We start from the raw sequence: 17,227 nt of genomic DNA, 5'->3' as shown, positions 1-17,227 counted from the left end.
ATGTTATAATGTGTGTCCATAATAAATTTAAATAGAAAAAATTTTATAATAATTTGTAAAAATGTGTTATTTGTGTGTAGATACTTAGATACTACAAATAATTAATATAATCCTAAAAGTAAAATTTTTTATTTATCTCGAAAAATAATTAATATTACATATACAATACTAAATATACATTAATATATAACACTAGTTAATAGTTAATATATAACAATATCTATTAGTTTGCTTATCATGGAATACTATATGGAATCATAAAAAAATCATATATTATTTTTATCATGTTCTCTGCCTTCTCTCTCAGCAAATTTATCGGTCAAAGTATACGCTGGTAAATAAGATAAAGGGTTATTAATATCCATTAACAATGGATTTTGCACCGTAGTATTTCTATTGCCGATACTCGTGTATCCTTGATCATAAAGTGAGCAATAAGGAATATTGTGCTTTAATAAGAATGCCCACACTTGATTGTACGACCAATGCAAGATAGGATTTATACGCATCAACTGTGGCCAGTTCGGATCGGTGGGTGTAAATGCTTGTAAATTTTCGGAACCTGGATCACCTTTTCTTGTACCCATAAGAGCTGCTTTCAAATCATGTTTTTCTTCCAGTAATGTAGATAATGCGAACTGAATCGGTCGTTGCATGCGTATTATCTCCAAACCATAATATTGAGCAGCTGATTCCACAAACGCTTCTACCTATATATATAAAAGAATATTAATAAATGCATATAAATTCTATTTGTGAGAAAAGGATAATAATAAATAGTGCCTATCAATAGTAAATTGAAAAAATATACTTAATAAACGTAGATCGAAGAATCAATCTATCAGATTTAGAGTGCTATTCCCGGGAAAAAAAAAGATTATATATATGTCTTTATTTCAGCTATACGCCAAGAAAGGACTTGGTTTACAATTCAAACTTACAACACGCATCCATCCACACCTCCTCCATCTTTCCTCTTTACATACATTCTTTACATATCTTTCTCTTTTTTCTTTTTCTTTATCCTATCTTTTTTATAGCATTCCTCTCTCCTTTTCCATAATCTATTTAACACCTTTCCTTTTTCCATTCTGTCATCGCATATATTCACTAATATTTCTTTGTTATTCCTACCTAGATTCTCAAACCACATACTTGTGATACTGCACTCGCTTATTTAATGCTCTAAGTTATCCCTACCTATCTTGCAGAATCTACACTTCATATCTTCTTTATCCAGCCAATATTTATTTGTGTCCTCTAAATTGCCGCACCTTAATTTTACCATCGCTCTAATCTCATCTCCTGTTTTTATCCAAGTTAGCTTTTAATAAATAACTGGGTGTCTTGTTTCTCGCCTCTATCTCTTTGTACCTTGTATTATACCTTGCCTCTGCTATTTTACTGTTTATTATTTGCCCTTGAATGTCCTGTTCCCTTATTCCTACTAAGCCTTCAGTATTTTTACCTTCATTATTTAATTCTTTTATTACTTCAGAGCTCCAACCAATGTTATTATAAAATCTTTCTCGTTCCAAATTATCCTTTTATATAAATTCTTTTTCTTTTTAACCATTATGTCCTTTTCATCCCAACATGCTTTTTTTAAACTTCCGTCTTTTTTCTCTCTGCCTCTTTTCTCGTACCTAATGGCTCTTATACCCCAACAAATTTTTAGTTTCTCTAATCCTAGTTCCCTTAGTATTACATACCTCGGTGTGCAAAAATCTAGTCTAAATACCCATCTTACATAATCCAACATGACTTTTTCCAACTCCTTTTTTTCACACCACCCCCATACCTCTGTTCCGTATTCCATTATACTTTGCACTAGGTACTTAAAAAGCGTCCATCTCCTATTAAAATCGTCTTTGCATAATCTTTCTCCTAAACCCCAGACCCTATTTGCAGCGATCCTTCCTTTCCTATTCAGTTCTTTTATATGATCGACATAATTACCTTTCCTATTAAACGTGAATTCCAGATATTTGAACGTTTCTACTTTCTCTATTATTTTATCGCCTGTTGTGCCGTACCTTGGACCGTAGGGACGGCACGGAGTTCTTTAGGATCCGTCGGGACGAGGGATAAACACTTAACCAGATTCTTGTGTTGTATAACATTTAATAAACTTCTTGTTAGAATGTTACAGATCTCTTCTTATTTCACTGCCCTGACTTGCGGGCGTTCACTATACAGTAAATTACGTTCGGTCGTGTGCGTTATCGCCTTTCGGTCTAGACTGCCCGCCGCTTCTTGGAAGGGCGGGCTTTTATCACTTGCGCATTAGTTTCCGCGATGCTGACTTAGCTGTCAGCGCTTTTGCTTCCGGGTGAGTGCCCTGGAAGTCACTTGCGAAACCCGGAAGGCCACCTTAGGTGAGTTTGGCAAGATTCGGAATGCCACCTCAGGTGAGTTTGGCAAGACCCGAAAGTAACGCTGACAGCTAAGTGTCGCAATTAGGGAGCGGTGACTTTCGCCACACAACACGCCCCATTTCCATGTCTTCTTACCTTTATTATTAAATACCAACACTTTAGTTTTTTCTGTACTTAATTCTAGTTTTCTTTCTTTTAAAAATCTTTTTAACATGCTTATCATATTTAGTAAAGCCTCTGTCTTTCGCTACCAAAACCATATCATTCGCGTATGCTAATGACCACACTCTCACTCCTCCTAGCTCTACCCCTCTTATGCCACGCATTTCTAAAGCTATATCAATGTCCGCAATGTATAAATTGAACAGGGCGAGACTCATCACACAGCCCTACCTTACACCTTTCTTCGTCTTGAGGCACCTTGTGAACCCATTCTTCGTCCTTATTGTCACCTCCATCTCTTTGTAAATTTCTTTTATCCTGTTTATTAAACTGCATTCCACTCCTTTCTCTTCCATTATCTTCCATAAAATTTCTCTGTCAACGTTGTCGAATGCTGCCCTTAGATCCACAAATATTGCAAAAATCTTGTCTTTCCCAATTGCCATACCTTCATCCTTCTTCCTTTGCACTATATGGTTCAAGATAAATATGTTGTCCATCGTAGACCTCCCTTTCCTAAAGCCGGCTTGGCTGTCAGGTATCATCTCTTTCATCTCCATTATTTCCTTCAATGTGTTCTTTAGAATTTCCGCATATACCTTGTATGCAGTGCACAGCAGGAGAGATCCCTCGATAGTTGTCTGTTCTCTCTTCTCCATCCTTTTCCTCTCTAACCACCCCTTCAGGCATTTCTTTCCTTCCAAATAGTCTTCCTTACTTCCTTTTCCACTTCTCCATCTCTCTCTCTCTCTCTCTCTCTCTCTCTCTCTCTCTCTCTCTCTCTCTCTCTCTCTCTCTCTCTCTCTCTCTGTGTGTGTAAGAGAGAGATCGCATGCGGTAAATGTGGAGGTGCACATAACAGCAAAGATTGCGAAGCGACCGACTTAAAATGTACTAATTGTGCACACAAAAATAAGAAACAAAAAAATTTAGAGTTAATTGTTGACGATAAGCATAATGCGTTTGACAAGAATTGCCCAATTTATATAAAACTAGCTGAAAATGAGAAGAAAAGAGAGGAAGAAAATATCTAACAACTACAGCAAAACGAAGTGTTATTACATTTAAACGCTCAAAGTTATTTAGCTCATAAAGACGAAATTGAAGAATTAATTATAAGTAAGAAACCAGTAGTTGTTTGTTTAACTGAAGCTCGAATAACAGAAGACATAAATGACTCTGAATTAGTAATTAAAAATTATAATCACATTAGAGTAAACTCAGAAAATAAATTTACTGGCGGTATTCTTGTTTATTTTAGAAACGACTTGCGGTTTAAAATCATTAATAATAAAAACTATTTTTCTAATACATGGAACTTAACGTTTTCAATTCACTTACTGAATGAAATAAATATTTCGGTCGTGTATCACTCACCTAGTGCGAGTGATGCACTTTTTATGGATATTTTGCAAGAAATTACTAGTGACTTTGCTGAAAATGGACAATTTATTTTACTTGGTGATTTCAATATAGACATTAGTAAAAATAGTTACTATTCAAATAAGCTTCAATTAATTATGGGTGAATTGGGACTTAAGAACTATGTCCCGACGTTTACACGCGTTACAAATAATTCACAAACAATGATTGATTTGGCTTATTCAAATGAATTTTTGAATTGCGACGTTTGGGATTCCCCAAGAATAACTGACCATGATATCCTAAGTATTAAATTGCCAAAAAAAGCAACGTAACTTAAATAAGCAAAACTATTTTATTGGCAGAAATTATAAAAAATTTGACAATATTAAGTTTGCAAAAATCTTAACTAAGACGATTAATAAAATAGATAAATCTAAGGACAACAATGTAAATATAGCTAATCTATGTATATAGCAAATATAGTATAGTAATCATGTGATCGAATCAATTAAAGAAGCGTTAAACCAAGTAATACCTTTGACCAAATTTAAAGTAATTAACAAATGGCAAAGCAAAGAATGGTTTGATAACGAAATTAAAGGTTTAAAAAATAAGAAAAATAAGATTTATAAAACTGCTAAAGAAACTAAAGAAGACATTTATTGGATTGAGAGAGAGAGTTTAAGAAAATTAGAAATAAATTAACTAAATTAATTAAACAGAAGAAAAGAGAATACAACGACTCGAATATTGATAAAAATAAAAAGGATAATAAAAAACTATGGAAGCATTTAAAACAAATTGTGAGTAAAAAACCAAAAAATAGTGTTAGTAAAGTTCAATTTAATGATAAAATCTGTGATAAAGACAAAGATATAGCTGATAACTTTAACAAATTTTTTATTGACAGTATAACCAAAATTAACAATGCGATATTAAACTCTAGTCAAAATAATAATAATAACTGTGATATTTCATTAACTAATACTATAGATGATAATATAAAAGGTTGGCAAAATTTTGACAAAGTTAATTCCAAAGACTTGTTTGAAATTGTAAATAAATTAAAAAACAAAGCGTGTACAGAAGATGGAATTAACGCAGAAATAATTAAAAAAGCGTGGCCTTATATTGATGATCAATTTGTTAAATTAGTAAATGTATCGTTACGAACTGGCGTCTTTCCAGCTGAGTGGAAAAACTCAGTAATTACGCCTATCCAGAAGATACAAAATACTATAAAAGCTAGCGAATTTAGACCAATAAATGTACTGCCGACATTTGAAAAAATTCTTGAGACCGTAGTTCATAAGCAATTAATTAAGTATCTTGATAAAAATAATATCCTAGTGCCAGAGCAATCAGGTTTTCGTGAAAGCCATTCTTGCGAGACCGCCTTGCAAAGTGTCTTGAATGAATGGAAAATTAGCTGTGATAACAAACAAAAGACTGGAGTAACATTCCTTGATTTTAAAAGAGCTTTTGAGACTATTGACAGAAAAAAATTAATTGTTAAACTTAACAAATGCAGGATAAAAAATAATGTACTTAAATGGTTTAAGAGTTATTTAACTGATAGAACTCAGCAAGTCAAATTTAACAATGTCACCTCATCAAAAAGAAGAACCATATATGGTGTTCTACAAGGCTCAATATTGGGCCCAATCCTTTTTTTAATTTATATTAATGATTTAAAGAGAAAGTATTAAAATATTGTAAATGTAAAATGTTCGCGGACGACACAATTGTATACTACAGTAGCTCTAACTCTATTGAAATTGAAAACAAAATTAATTATGATTTAAAAAATTTATCAATTTGGTTAAAAAATAATATGATAAGTTTGAATGTTGCAAAAACTAAATTCATCCTGGTAAGAGGTGTGCGGGCCTCTATGACAAGTGAAAAATGCAATATTAAAATTGAAGATAATAATATTGAAAGAACGTTGATAATATTAAATACCTTGGTATTATTATTGACATACATTTAAACTTTAGCGAACACGTAAAGTAAACAGTTAAAAAGATTTCAAAGAAAGTAAATTTTTTATTTAGAATCGGAGACTCAATCTCGCCACTAACTAGAACTATTATTTATAAAAGTATAATTGCTACTCATTTTGACTATTGTTCTACAATTTTCTTAAACGTCGGCAAAACTGAACTTAATTTTGTTACAAAAAGTGCAAAACCGAGCGATGCGTGCAATTATTAGATGTAGTAAGTTCACACCGATAAATCTAATGTTAAATGCGTTACATTTCTTTAATGTTCGACAAAGAATTGCGTTGAATACACTTATATTTGTACATAAAATGAAACTAAAAATAAGTCCGTCGTATCTTGCGGAAAGTTTAAAACTTGTGGGCGAGACCCACTCTTACAATACACGACAGCGCAATAATATTTGTATCTCAAAGCGAAATCAAACAAAATCACAACAAACACTAATGTACAACGGTTTTAAAATTTATAACGACTTACCTAATAATATAAAATCAATTGACAATGTTAATGCATTTAGAAGAAAAACTTGCAACAAATGTTGGACCACATGTAAATTCCCAAGCGACAATTAATAACATGTAAAATGTATATTGTTAAAGTAGCCGCTGAGGCTAAATAAACCGCATCAATCAATCAATCAATCAATCAATCAATCTCTCTCTCTCCCTCTCTCTCTCTCTCTCTCTCTCTCTCTCTCTCTCTCTCTCTCTCTCTCTCTCTCTCTCTCTCTCTCTCTCAGAGTGCAACAGAAGAGTGAAGACACGAAAAAAGTGATTAAGGAAAAGGTAGATATAAAGAATATGGCAATGGGAATAACGAAATTAAAAAAAGGAAGCAAAGGAGTAGTAATCATGGGATGTAAAACTGGAGAGGAGATAAAAAAGCTGAAAGAGACAGTTTAGGCTAAACTGGGAGAGAATTATAAAGTAACGGAGTCATCTAAGTCAAAACCAAAGGTGAAAGTTATTAATATAAATATAGAAGAGATGAACTTAGATGATAATAAACTTATAAGTACGATAAAGAAGCAAAATAAAATAGATACAGTAAATATGCGATCTGTGAAGAGAATGGTCAAAGTAAAAAATGATCAAAGAAGAAGAAATGAAGAAGGATCAATAATAGTGGAAGTAGATGAAGAAACACATGAGATGATATTGCAGAAAGCAAAACTAAATGTAGGATGGAAAAAGTGTCCTGCATTTGATCACATCAGTGTCAAAAGATGTTTCAAGTGCTGGGGATATTTTCATATCGCGAAAAATTGTAAGAGAGAAGAAACATGCTACAAATGCGCGGGGAATCATAACTCGCGTGTTTGTACAGCGACGGAGAAAAAGTGTGTGAACTGTATGTTCAAAAATCGAACATACAATTTGAAGATAAATGACGACCATGAAGCTATTAGCCGGGAATGTCCGACCTTTATAAGGGCGTTACAGGAAGAGAAGAGGAGAGCAGGCTGGGAAGAGGAATAGCAACGACAGAAGAAAGAAGAAATTTTACTGTATACAAATGCGCAGAGCTTGACAGCGCATAAGGATGAGATTCAACATCGGATTATGAAGAAAATATATCCTGCGTTCTTAGCATTTTCGGAGACCAGATTGACCGAGGATATTTAAGACAGTGAAGTGAACGTTTCTGGTTATAGTATAACTAGATGTAATGCTGAGAATAGAAATACAGGAGGCGTTGTTCTATATGTAAGGAATGATATTGTTTACGAGACAGTGTTAGTAAGAAAATTAGAATCGAATTGTTGGTGTGTCGCGGTAGAAGTAAAAGATAAATTATATAAAGGAGTGATAGTGGTAATATATCACTCACCTAGCGCATCGCACGGGGATTTTATAAAATTTTTCGAGGATATAGTAGAGGAGTTAATAATAAAGGGAGAATGCATGGTAATAGGAGATTTTAATATAGATCTTAGGACGGACTCGTTTTATGCGAAGAAACTGCAAACGACAATGTTAAGTCTGGGTATGAAGCAGTATGTAAATGAACCGACGAGAATCACGAAAGACAGTCAAACAATTATAGATCTAATCTTTGCTAATAATAATAAAACAGTGCAAGTAATTCATGAACCTAAAATTACGGACCATGCGTGGCTGGAAGTTGAGTTGAGTGTGAATAAAAGTGAAAGTAAATATAGAGAATTTAGCGCTAGGAATTACAAAGAGTTTGATGAAGAAAAATTTGTTATGTTAGTAAAAAATAAATTACAGGAAAGTCGGGGTTGGCAGTGTGTATGTATGGGTGTGAGTGAGAGAGCAGAAAAATTTGTCAATAGTATAGTAGACGCGTTAGATATAATGGCACCGAAGAGAAAATCTAGAATTCCGAAAGTGTGGGAAGGGAAAAAATGGTTCTCAGATGAAATAAGAGAAGCTGCGGATAGGAGGGATGAGGCATTTAGGCAAGCAATGTATGCCAATACAGAACAAAGCTGGTTGCAATTTAAAGTTAATAGAAATGCAGTAGTAAAATTAATTAGGATGAAAAAGAAAGAATATTATGAAAATATGATAGATTTTAATAAGGAAAATCCTACGACTATGTGGAAAACTTTAAAAGAAATTATTAGAGGCGAGCCAGTATATGCAAAAGAAATAGAAGATATAGATTTTGAAATATTAGATAACATAGATTATAGTACAACAAGGTGCAATATAGCGGATAAATTTAACTTATATTATATACAGAGTATTAATAGTATAATAAAATCTATAATCGAGGATAAGCCTACAGGCGCAGGTAAAAGAATTATTTATGCTATAGAAAATATGGAAACTATGGAAAATTTTGAGAATATCACGATAGAACAGCTAGAGAAAATTGTTAAGGAACTGCCACAAAAGAAAAGTACGGAAGAGGGAATAACTAGCGATATATTAAAAGCAACGTTTTGCGTAATAAAAGAGAAATTTGTTGATATATTAAATAACTCTCTGAGAGATGGTTGCTGTCCAGAAAGTTGGAAAACGTCTACAATAATACCGATTCCAAAAGTAGATAAAGCCAAGAAGGTGAGTGAATTTAGGCCTATTAATGTGTTACCTATATTTGAGAAAGTGCTAGAATTAGTAGTAAAAGAGCAAATTGAATTATATTTAGAAAATAATAGTATTATAACTGAACATCAATCGGGCTTTAGAAAACACTATTCATGTGAAACAGCGATACAAACTGTTATAGACGAATGGAAACTGATAGTTAGTGAAGGGAGAATGGTGGGGGTAATTTTCATGGATCTGAAGCGAGCGTTTGAAACAGTAGATAGGGAAAGATTACTAGGAAAATTATATCAATATGGAATCAGAGGTAAGGTTCTTGAATGGTTTAATTCATATCTAACGAATAGAACTCAGAAGGTGAGATTTAATAATAAATGGTCAAAATTAATGGCAACGGAATATGGAGTTCCACAGGGATCTGTATTGGGACCTTTGTTATTTATACTTTACATAAATGATATAATCAAAGTCTGTCCAGAAAAGTGTAAGATAAAAATGTTTGCCGATGATACTTTAATATATGTAGAGGGAGAAAGTAGCGCAGAACTAGAAAGAAAAATGAATTCGATGTTTGTTATAGTAGAGAGAGAGAGAGAGAGAGAGAGAGAGAGAGAGAGAGAGAGAGAAAAGTGGATGAATATAAATAAGTTAAAAATGAATGCAGGGAAAACGAAATATATGATAATTAGAAGTGTAAGAAAAGAGCTAAGAGGTAATATTATGTTGACATGCTTAGATGGAACTGAAATAGAGCGTGTCGAAATGATGAAATACCTAGGTATAATGATTGACGATAGGCTTAGATTTAGAGATCACTGTGATTATATGCTAAAGAAAATAGGAAAAAAACGAGTTTTCTTAATAGAATAGGTAGTTATATATCGGCTTATACCAGATGCACGACATATAAGACAATCATAGCTCCTCATTTTGAGTATTGTGCAACGTTATTAATTGACATGAGTGAAACGGAGCTAACCAGGCTGCAAAAAGCACAAAATCGAGCTATGAGAGTCATACTGCAATGCAATAGATATACCAAAGTGGAGCATATGCTGCAAGCGCTGCAGTTTATGTCCATAAGACAGAGGCTATATTATAATGTGTGTACATTTATCTTTAAAGCGGTGAACAACATGCTACCGGAACAATTAAAAGACCGTCTAGAATTAGTGGGAAAAAACACTGATAGGCAAACCAGACAAACCGGCGATATAGCAATAGTGTTTCGTAGGACGAGAAATGCGCAAAAAAGTATTTTCTATGAAGGAGTAAAAATGTATAATGCACTGCCAGCCGAAATTAAAAGATGCGAAGAACTAAAAATGTTCAAACGTGTGCTAAAAGAGTACGTTCTGTTGTATGTATAAATATGTAGTATGTAAAAATAGCTGAGAAAGCTAATAAAGGTCATTCATTCATTCTCTCTCTCTCTCTCTTTCTCTCTCTCTCTCTCTCTCTCTCTCTCTCTCTGGTGAGTACGGTGTGCACGTCCGTTGTGTTGCTCCTGTCACAATCCAACATATCTCTGCCGTAAGCTGCCTTCGGGCTCTTTTGTTGCAGGTGTAAGCAAGTCTTTTTGCTGCTCGTTACGAGCCGTTATCGTTTCGCGTCGGGCCGTCGCCGGATTCTTGGCATTTGCGTGACGAATGTTTCTCATTATTTCAATACAGTTTTTGAGAATCATTTCATGGAGGACGTCGTCCTCTTCTGCGCATGTGCCTGCTGCCTGATCTGTTCTTCCTGCACCTGCTGTTCTTGCGAGCCATCGAGCCGAGCGTCGATATTGACAATTGTCGATCGATAGAGGCGTGATATCGAGTACAGCTGCGCATGCGCCCATCATTGCCAACCTTCTCCATCTTGTTGCTGTTTCCTGGCATGTTATTCGAGTGATTGCTGATTGGCGGCTTTACGGGGTGAGGTGCTTGCGGGATTGTGAATTGACTCACTGCTGCGCACGTGTCCATCACTACCAATCGTCTCTGGCTATAAGCTGTCTCGGGCGCGTGCTTACTAGTGTCTTCCGATTGGCTGTTATACGCCCGAGCGTGTCGATCTGTTGCGCGTGCTATTTCGGTGACTGCCTTTGCGTGGTGATCTGCTCGCGATTTATACACTGCAACTTTTACGTTGAACTCTGCGTTTTTGCGTGTGATCTACTGCTTGCTTGTCCGACGGGAATGCAGCGTGCGTGCACTAGGTGTAAGAAGTCAATCGCGACTACCTTCGTTGAGTGTGAGTGCAGGCGGGTGTTTCATCCGGGTTGTGTCAAATCATATTCTGTAACCAGATACGCTGACACTTGCTGCAAAGCGTTGTCTATTTCTCTGAGTTTACCTCTTACACCTGAGGTAGAAAATATCGTAAAATCATCCAGTTTTGATACTATGGCTACGCCCGTTAGCACTGGCACTTGGTCGCTGCCTCAGTCGCAGTCTCAAGGAGCGCAGCTAGCCGGGCATGACACTGTGCATGACATTGTTGACGACTCTACCAACGATCTTTTGCGTGGATTGATTGAGCAGATGAAAATGTCAGATGCCAAGCTGTCTGCTTTCATCGATAGTCAGCAACGCACAAACAAAGAAATAAGTGATAAACTAAATCACTTGAATCGTCTCACTGACTCCGTGGCTCAGAATAGTCAGCGCATAGCTAAACTCGAGCAAGACAGCGCCGAGCTCACTCGTGTAATTCATGACCTTAAGTCTGCTCAATCTTTTCACGAATCCCATAATGGGAATGAATTGATGGTATCGGGTCTTCCGTCAGCACTACCAATTTCTCCATCCCGGCTCGCGGGAAACGTGTTGACGGCGTTGGGTGTTCCTGACCTGGCATGTCACGTTCTTGGTGCTAGAGTTGTCAAGAGGTCACGGTCTGAGTCTTCCGCATCCTCGACATCTTCAGGCTCGGTGATTGTCACCCTGGCCTCGAATGCCGTTCGCGACGCGGTTATTATCAAGAAGCGAGCAAGGGGCATACTTAGGGCGAGTGAGGTGTGCGGTGGTAACTCGGATCGCATTATTCATGTCAATGAATTCTTGACAAAGAGTGCTTATGACATGCTTCAGCGTGCTAAGAGTATCGCCAAAGAGAAGTCATATAAGTATGTCTGGATAAGGAATGGCAGGATATGTGTGAGACATGCTGACGGCGAGCCTGTTATTTATGTCGATTCTTGCCAAGATCGTTTGACGGGTCCGACCTGATGGTCCATTACCTCTGATCGCTCGGCATGATTCAACTTGTGATTCTTCTCTGCTCCGCGTAGCTCATTTTAACGCCAACTCACTTCCTGCCCATCTTGAATCAGTTCAAGCTCTCTTAGCGTCTAATTTTTTCCATATTGTTTCCGTATCCGAGACTTGGCTTCACTCGCATATTTCTGATGATACAGTACGAATTGCCGGATACTATTTGTTGCGTGTTGACAGAGGGGGTAGGGAGGGGGGTGGTGTGGCTTGCTACATACATGAGACGCTAAAGGCGCGTGTCCTGGCGTCATCGCCTTCTGTTTTTTCCAATGAACCGGAGTATATTATTCTGGACATTCGCGGCGGCACACGCGAACCTCTTTTATTCACCTCTATGTACCGTAGACCAAAGGGAAGAAATTTTAATATTTATGTTGATGCGATTACGGTGTTCTTGCACAGTTACAAAAACATCATTATCACTGGCGACTTGAACTGTAATCTTCTTGCTTCCGCGTATGAATCAAATCACTTAAAGGACACAGTATCACAATTGTCGCTGAATATTGTTGCGTCGCAATCGACTTACCATACCAGTTCTTCTAACTCATGGTTAGATGTTTTTGTAGTCGACAACTTGGACAAGGTTTCATCATTTCGCAAGTCCGACGCTCCCTTCATCAATGGTCATGATCTTATCGAATTAACTTACTTATTCATTGTTCCGTCCTACGCAAAGCGTACTTTGATTCGGCGTTCCTACAGGGAATTCGATAAGCAGGGGTTTATTGAAAGTCTCACCTCTAAACTGTCTTCATCCTTTCCCGAAGATTTTGGCCACACGAGTCCTGACGAGTTGGATATCGAGGATTTCCTAAGTACTATTACTAATGACATCACCACCAGCTTGGATTCATTTGCTCCTATCCATACCTTTTGCGTAACCGGCGATCTTGTTCGTGAAATTCGGCATCGCAACCGGCTCTACAAAGCCGCGCGTAGATCAGGTAATGTCCTCGATTTCCACATTTACAGGCTCTTCAGGAATAATCTCACGGTGGAGTTGAGAAAGGCCAGAGAGCAATATCATTTGGGGAAGTTGAGCACTATTTCTGATCCGTCTAAGATATGGCGTGAACTCACCAATCTGGGTCTAATCGAGTCGCCTCTTCTTTCACCTTTTAATTTTTTTTCTCGTGATCTTTTGAATGCCCACTACGCCTCTATCTCAAACTGTTACCCTCCTTGTTCACAATCTCAGTTTTCCGATATCATTCTTTCCACTGTACCTGAAGAACCACATTTCTGTTTCTCTCATATATCGCACGACACTCTATGCTCTCTAATGGTTTCAACATCGTCTGCTTCTTTTGCCTCTGGCCATGATCAACTACCACTGTTAGCTATTGCTTTGGCTTTGCCCCACATTGGTAATCTCTTGACCTCCTTTTTCAATTGCTGTCTCGATCTAGGTTATTTTCCGTCTCCTTGGAAGCGAGCCATAGTGCGCCCGCTGTTTAAAGTCAAGTCGCCTACCTCTCCTTCGGATACGCGACCTATAGCCAACTTGTGTGAACTTTCTAAGTTGTTTGAAAGGATCATGCACCGACAAATCTTGGACCATATCAATTCCCATAATATTCTAGATGATCGTCAATCTGGTTATCGCAAGGGTTACTCTACCCAGTCTGCCCTTCTAAGACTATCTCATGACATTAGGAGTGGCGTTGATGTGGGTGAGGTTTTGATTCTGGTCCTTTTCGACTTCAGCAAAGCTTTTGATACTGTATCCCACTTTCTGCTACTAACCAAACTCAGGAAATTGGGGTTCTCTGACTTAGCTCTCAAGCTAATTTTCTCGTACCTCTCAAGTCGCTCTCAAGCGGTTGTTGACCTTGAGGGTGTTTTCTCCGACTGGCTATCCGTCACTGCTGGTGTTCCGCAAGGATCCGTACTTGGACCGCTCCTCTTTTCTCTGTTTATCAATGATATAGATGCCTTTCTAAGGTTTACTGAGCATTTGATTTTTGCTGATGACACCCAAATTTATCGCAAGTGCCTCTTTAGCCAGCTGAGTATTGCCTTGCAGCTCGTGGCACATGACGTAGGTGTTATCTCTGAGTATGCCACTGTGAACGGATTGTCTCTCAATCTCAAGAAATCCAAGAATACTAGGCAGCAGGGGCTACGTGGAGCAATTGAATCTCAAAGACCTGCCCCTTATTTCAGTCAATGGCACCTCCATTCCGTACGTTGACGAGGCAAGAAACTTGGGAGTCATCATGAGCTCAGATCTTTCTTGGAAAAGCCACGTCTCCCATATTTCTAGGAGGGTACACTTCACATTGCACAAGCTGAAATTTTATAAGAACTCTTTGTCATTTCAACTGCGCGTAAAACTCGTATCTGCATTGGCCTCTATTGGACTATTGCTCTCTTGTCTACAACGATGTCACCGATGAGCTTAATACTAAACTGCAAAGACTTATAAATTGTGCAATACGGTTCATTTTTAATTTGAGACGCGATGAACATATCACGCCTTATCGACATCAATTGGGGTGGCTGTCTGTGAGAAACAGACGCTTGTACTTCCTTGGTGTTGAAATGTATAGAATATCGAGGGATTTGTCTCCAAGCTATATCTTGGATATTTTTGCAAAAGCTGATCCCTCGATTAAGCGTTCGTCACGGTTGGCATTGCCGCATACGTTTCATATACCTAACCACAGAACTGAGACTTACCATAGGTCTTTCCACCTCGCGGGAATTTATTTGTGGAAGCGTGGTGTCTTCATCGTCTCTCAATGAATTTAAAGGCAAGCTCCATGATCACTTATTTTCGCTTGAGCTGGGTTCTGATCATGGTTCTGTCTCGGGGCTACCTATTGTACAAGCATAATCTAGTCTAAGCGTAACATAGTCTGTATATATATGCAGTTCCTGAATCAGATTTAGTTTTAGTTTAAGTGTTATTGTTCACTGTATATATATTGTTCAAAATTTTATCTAGTCTTAAGATTGTATCATTATCACTGCGATTTGCGTCTTCAGTTTGTGAAACTATAGTATTGGTTCACTTCTTCTGCACCCTGCGTGGGGGCGAGCAGCATGCTTCAGCGCGCTTCAATTTCTGGTCCTTTAGAGAGTGAGCATGCACGCACTTTTGCTTTAGTCTATAATTTTTGTTTTGCCTTTTTGTGTTTTATTTCTTCTGCGTTGTTCATTTCTTGCCTAAAAGTCGTTTGACCATGGCATAATAAAAAACAATCAATCAATCTCTCTCTCTCTCTCTCTCTCTCTCTCTCTCTCTCTCTCTCTCTCTCTCTCTCTCTCTCTTTCTGCGATTTGGTGTCGTGTCCTGGCCCATTCGAGAAGTTAATTATTAGTGATGGTGATAAAGTAGCTGATATAAATAAAGCAGTGGCAGCAGCAGGACGAGCAACGGCACCTGCAAAAATGAGTCGGGCGACGAGCAGCGGGAATAAAGTAGCAGCCGCGAGTGGAACAGAGGATATTGATAAAAAAATAGATTGGCTTGTAAAAACAGTGAAAGAATTAAAAGATGAGGCAGCATGTAAGAAGGAGATCAAGTCAATGTTGAAAGAAATAGTCCGTGAGGAGATGGGGGGCATTAAACAGGAAATAGAAGAATTGAGAAAAAGGTTGACGCAAGGGGCATATGGACCGTCAAGTGGAGCGACAAGAAAATATAGCGATGTGATTAAAAGAAGGAAGGAAGAAAATATCTTGATTATAAAACCAAAAGTACAACAAGAGAGTGAAATTACGAAGAAAACAATTAAAGATAAAATTGATATAACCAAGATGAAAATAAGAATTACTAAATTAAGAAAGGGAAGTAAAGGGACAGTGATCTTAGGATGTGAGACGGAAGAAGAGAAGGATAAGCTAAAGATGACGGTACAAGCGGCAATGGGCGAGAAGGTCAAGGTCTCTGAGCCACAGAAGAGGAAACCAAAGATTAAAATAATTAACGTTGGTGGAGAAGAAATGAAAATGGAGGATGATAAACTGATAGATACATTCAAGAAGCAGAATAGAATTGGCAAAGAATCCTGTATGCACCTAGTGAAGAAAATATTAAGAGGAAAAAATAAGGATACTGAGCAAGGATCCGTAATAATTGAAGTGGATGAAAGCACTCATAATTCACTAATAAACAGAGGAAAAATAAATTTAGGATGGCGAAAGTGTCCTATATTTAATTATATTAGTGTTAGAAGATGTTTTAAATGCTGGGGCTATTACCATATTGCCAAGAATTGCACGAGACAGGAAACATGCTATAAATGTGCAGCAAATCATAAGGCGAATGAATGTACGACGGCGAAGAAGAGGTGTGTAAACTGTACCTATAAGAATCAGACGTACAACTTGAAGATAAATGTTGAACACGAGGCGCTGGATTCGGAATGTCCGACATTTAAAAAAGTATTGGAGGAAGAGAAAAAAAGAGCCGGCTGGGAAGATGCAAAATAGCAACTACAGGGAGAAGCGGAGTTACTCTGGTATACAAATGCGCAAAGCTTCTTGGCGCATAAGGATGAAATTCAACATCAGATTATGAAGAGGGTGAATCCTGCGATTCTAGCGTTATCGGAGACTATATTGACTGTAGAAATTGAGGAAAGTGAGGTCAATGTACCGGGGTATAGTATAGTTAGATGTGATGCTGAAAATAGAAACACAGGAGGAGTACTGTTATATATATATATATATATATATATATATATATATATATATATATATGTCAGAGATGATATTAAATTTAAAATAGTTGATAAGAAAAAGATAGTGTCAAATTGTTGGTGCGTGGTGATAGAAATAAGAGAGAATTTACATAAAGGTATGATAGCAGTAGTGTATCATTCGCCGAGTGCGTCAAATGGCGATTTTGTGAGATTTTTGGAAGATACGGTTGAAGATCTCATAATAAAGTATGACTGTATAGTGATAGGGGACTTTAAGGGGATGCTAAAGCCGTCCAAATTACCGACAATTCATTTCAAAGCTCTCATTTTGAAACGGCTTTACAGATCGCAAAATCCTTTTACAGGAGTAAAATA

General features: G+C 37.2%; 1 protein-coding gene across 1 annotated transcript; it reads right to left on the bottom strand.

Moving 5' to 3' along the window:
- Positions 1 to 113: 113 nt before the first annotated feature.
- On the bottom strand, positions 114 to 14,914 carry LOC143904678 (FAD synthase-like). Its single transcript, XM_077419519.1, has 2 exons — positions 14,883 to 14,914; positions 114 to 710 (listed from the first exon to the last, which is right to left on the bottom strand). Exons 1-2 carry the CDS (start codon positions 14,883 to 14,885, stop codon positions 267 to 269), a joined length of 447 nt encoding a protein of 148 aa, XP_077275645.1. The 5' UTR covers positions 14,886 to 14,914; the 3' UTR covers positions 114 to 266.
- Positions 14,915 to 17,227: the final 2,313 nt, after the last annotated feature.

Source organism: Temnothorax americanus, unplaced genomic scaffold (genome assembly GCF_048541705.1).
Source record: "Temnothorax americanus isolate GAGA-0224 unplaced genomic scaffold, ASM4854170v1 Scaffold108, whole genome shotgun sequence".
Lineage (NCBI taxonomy): Eukaryota > Metazoa > Arthropoda > Insecta > Hymenoptera > Formicidae > Temnothorax > Temnothorax americanus.
The sequence above is the reverse complement of the archived record's forward strand: the minus strand, read 5'-3'. Positions and strand labels throughout refer to the sequence as shown.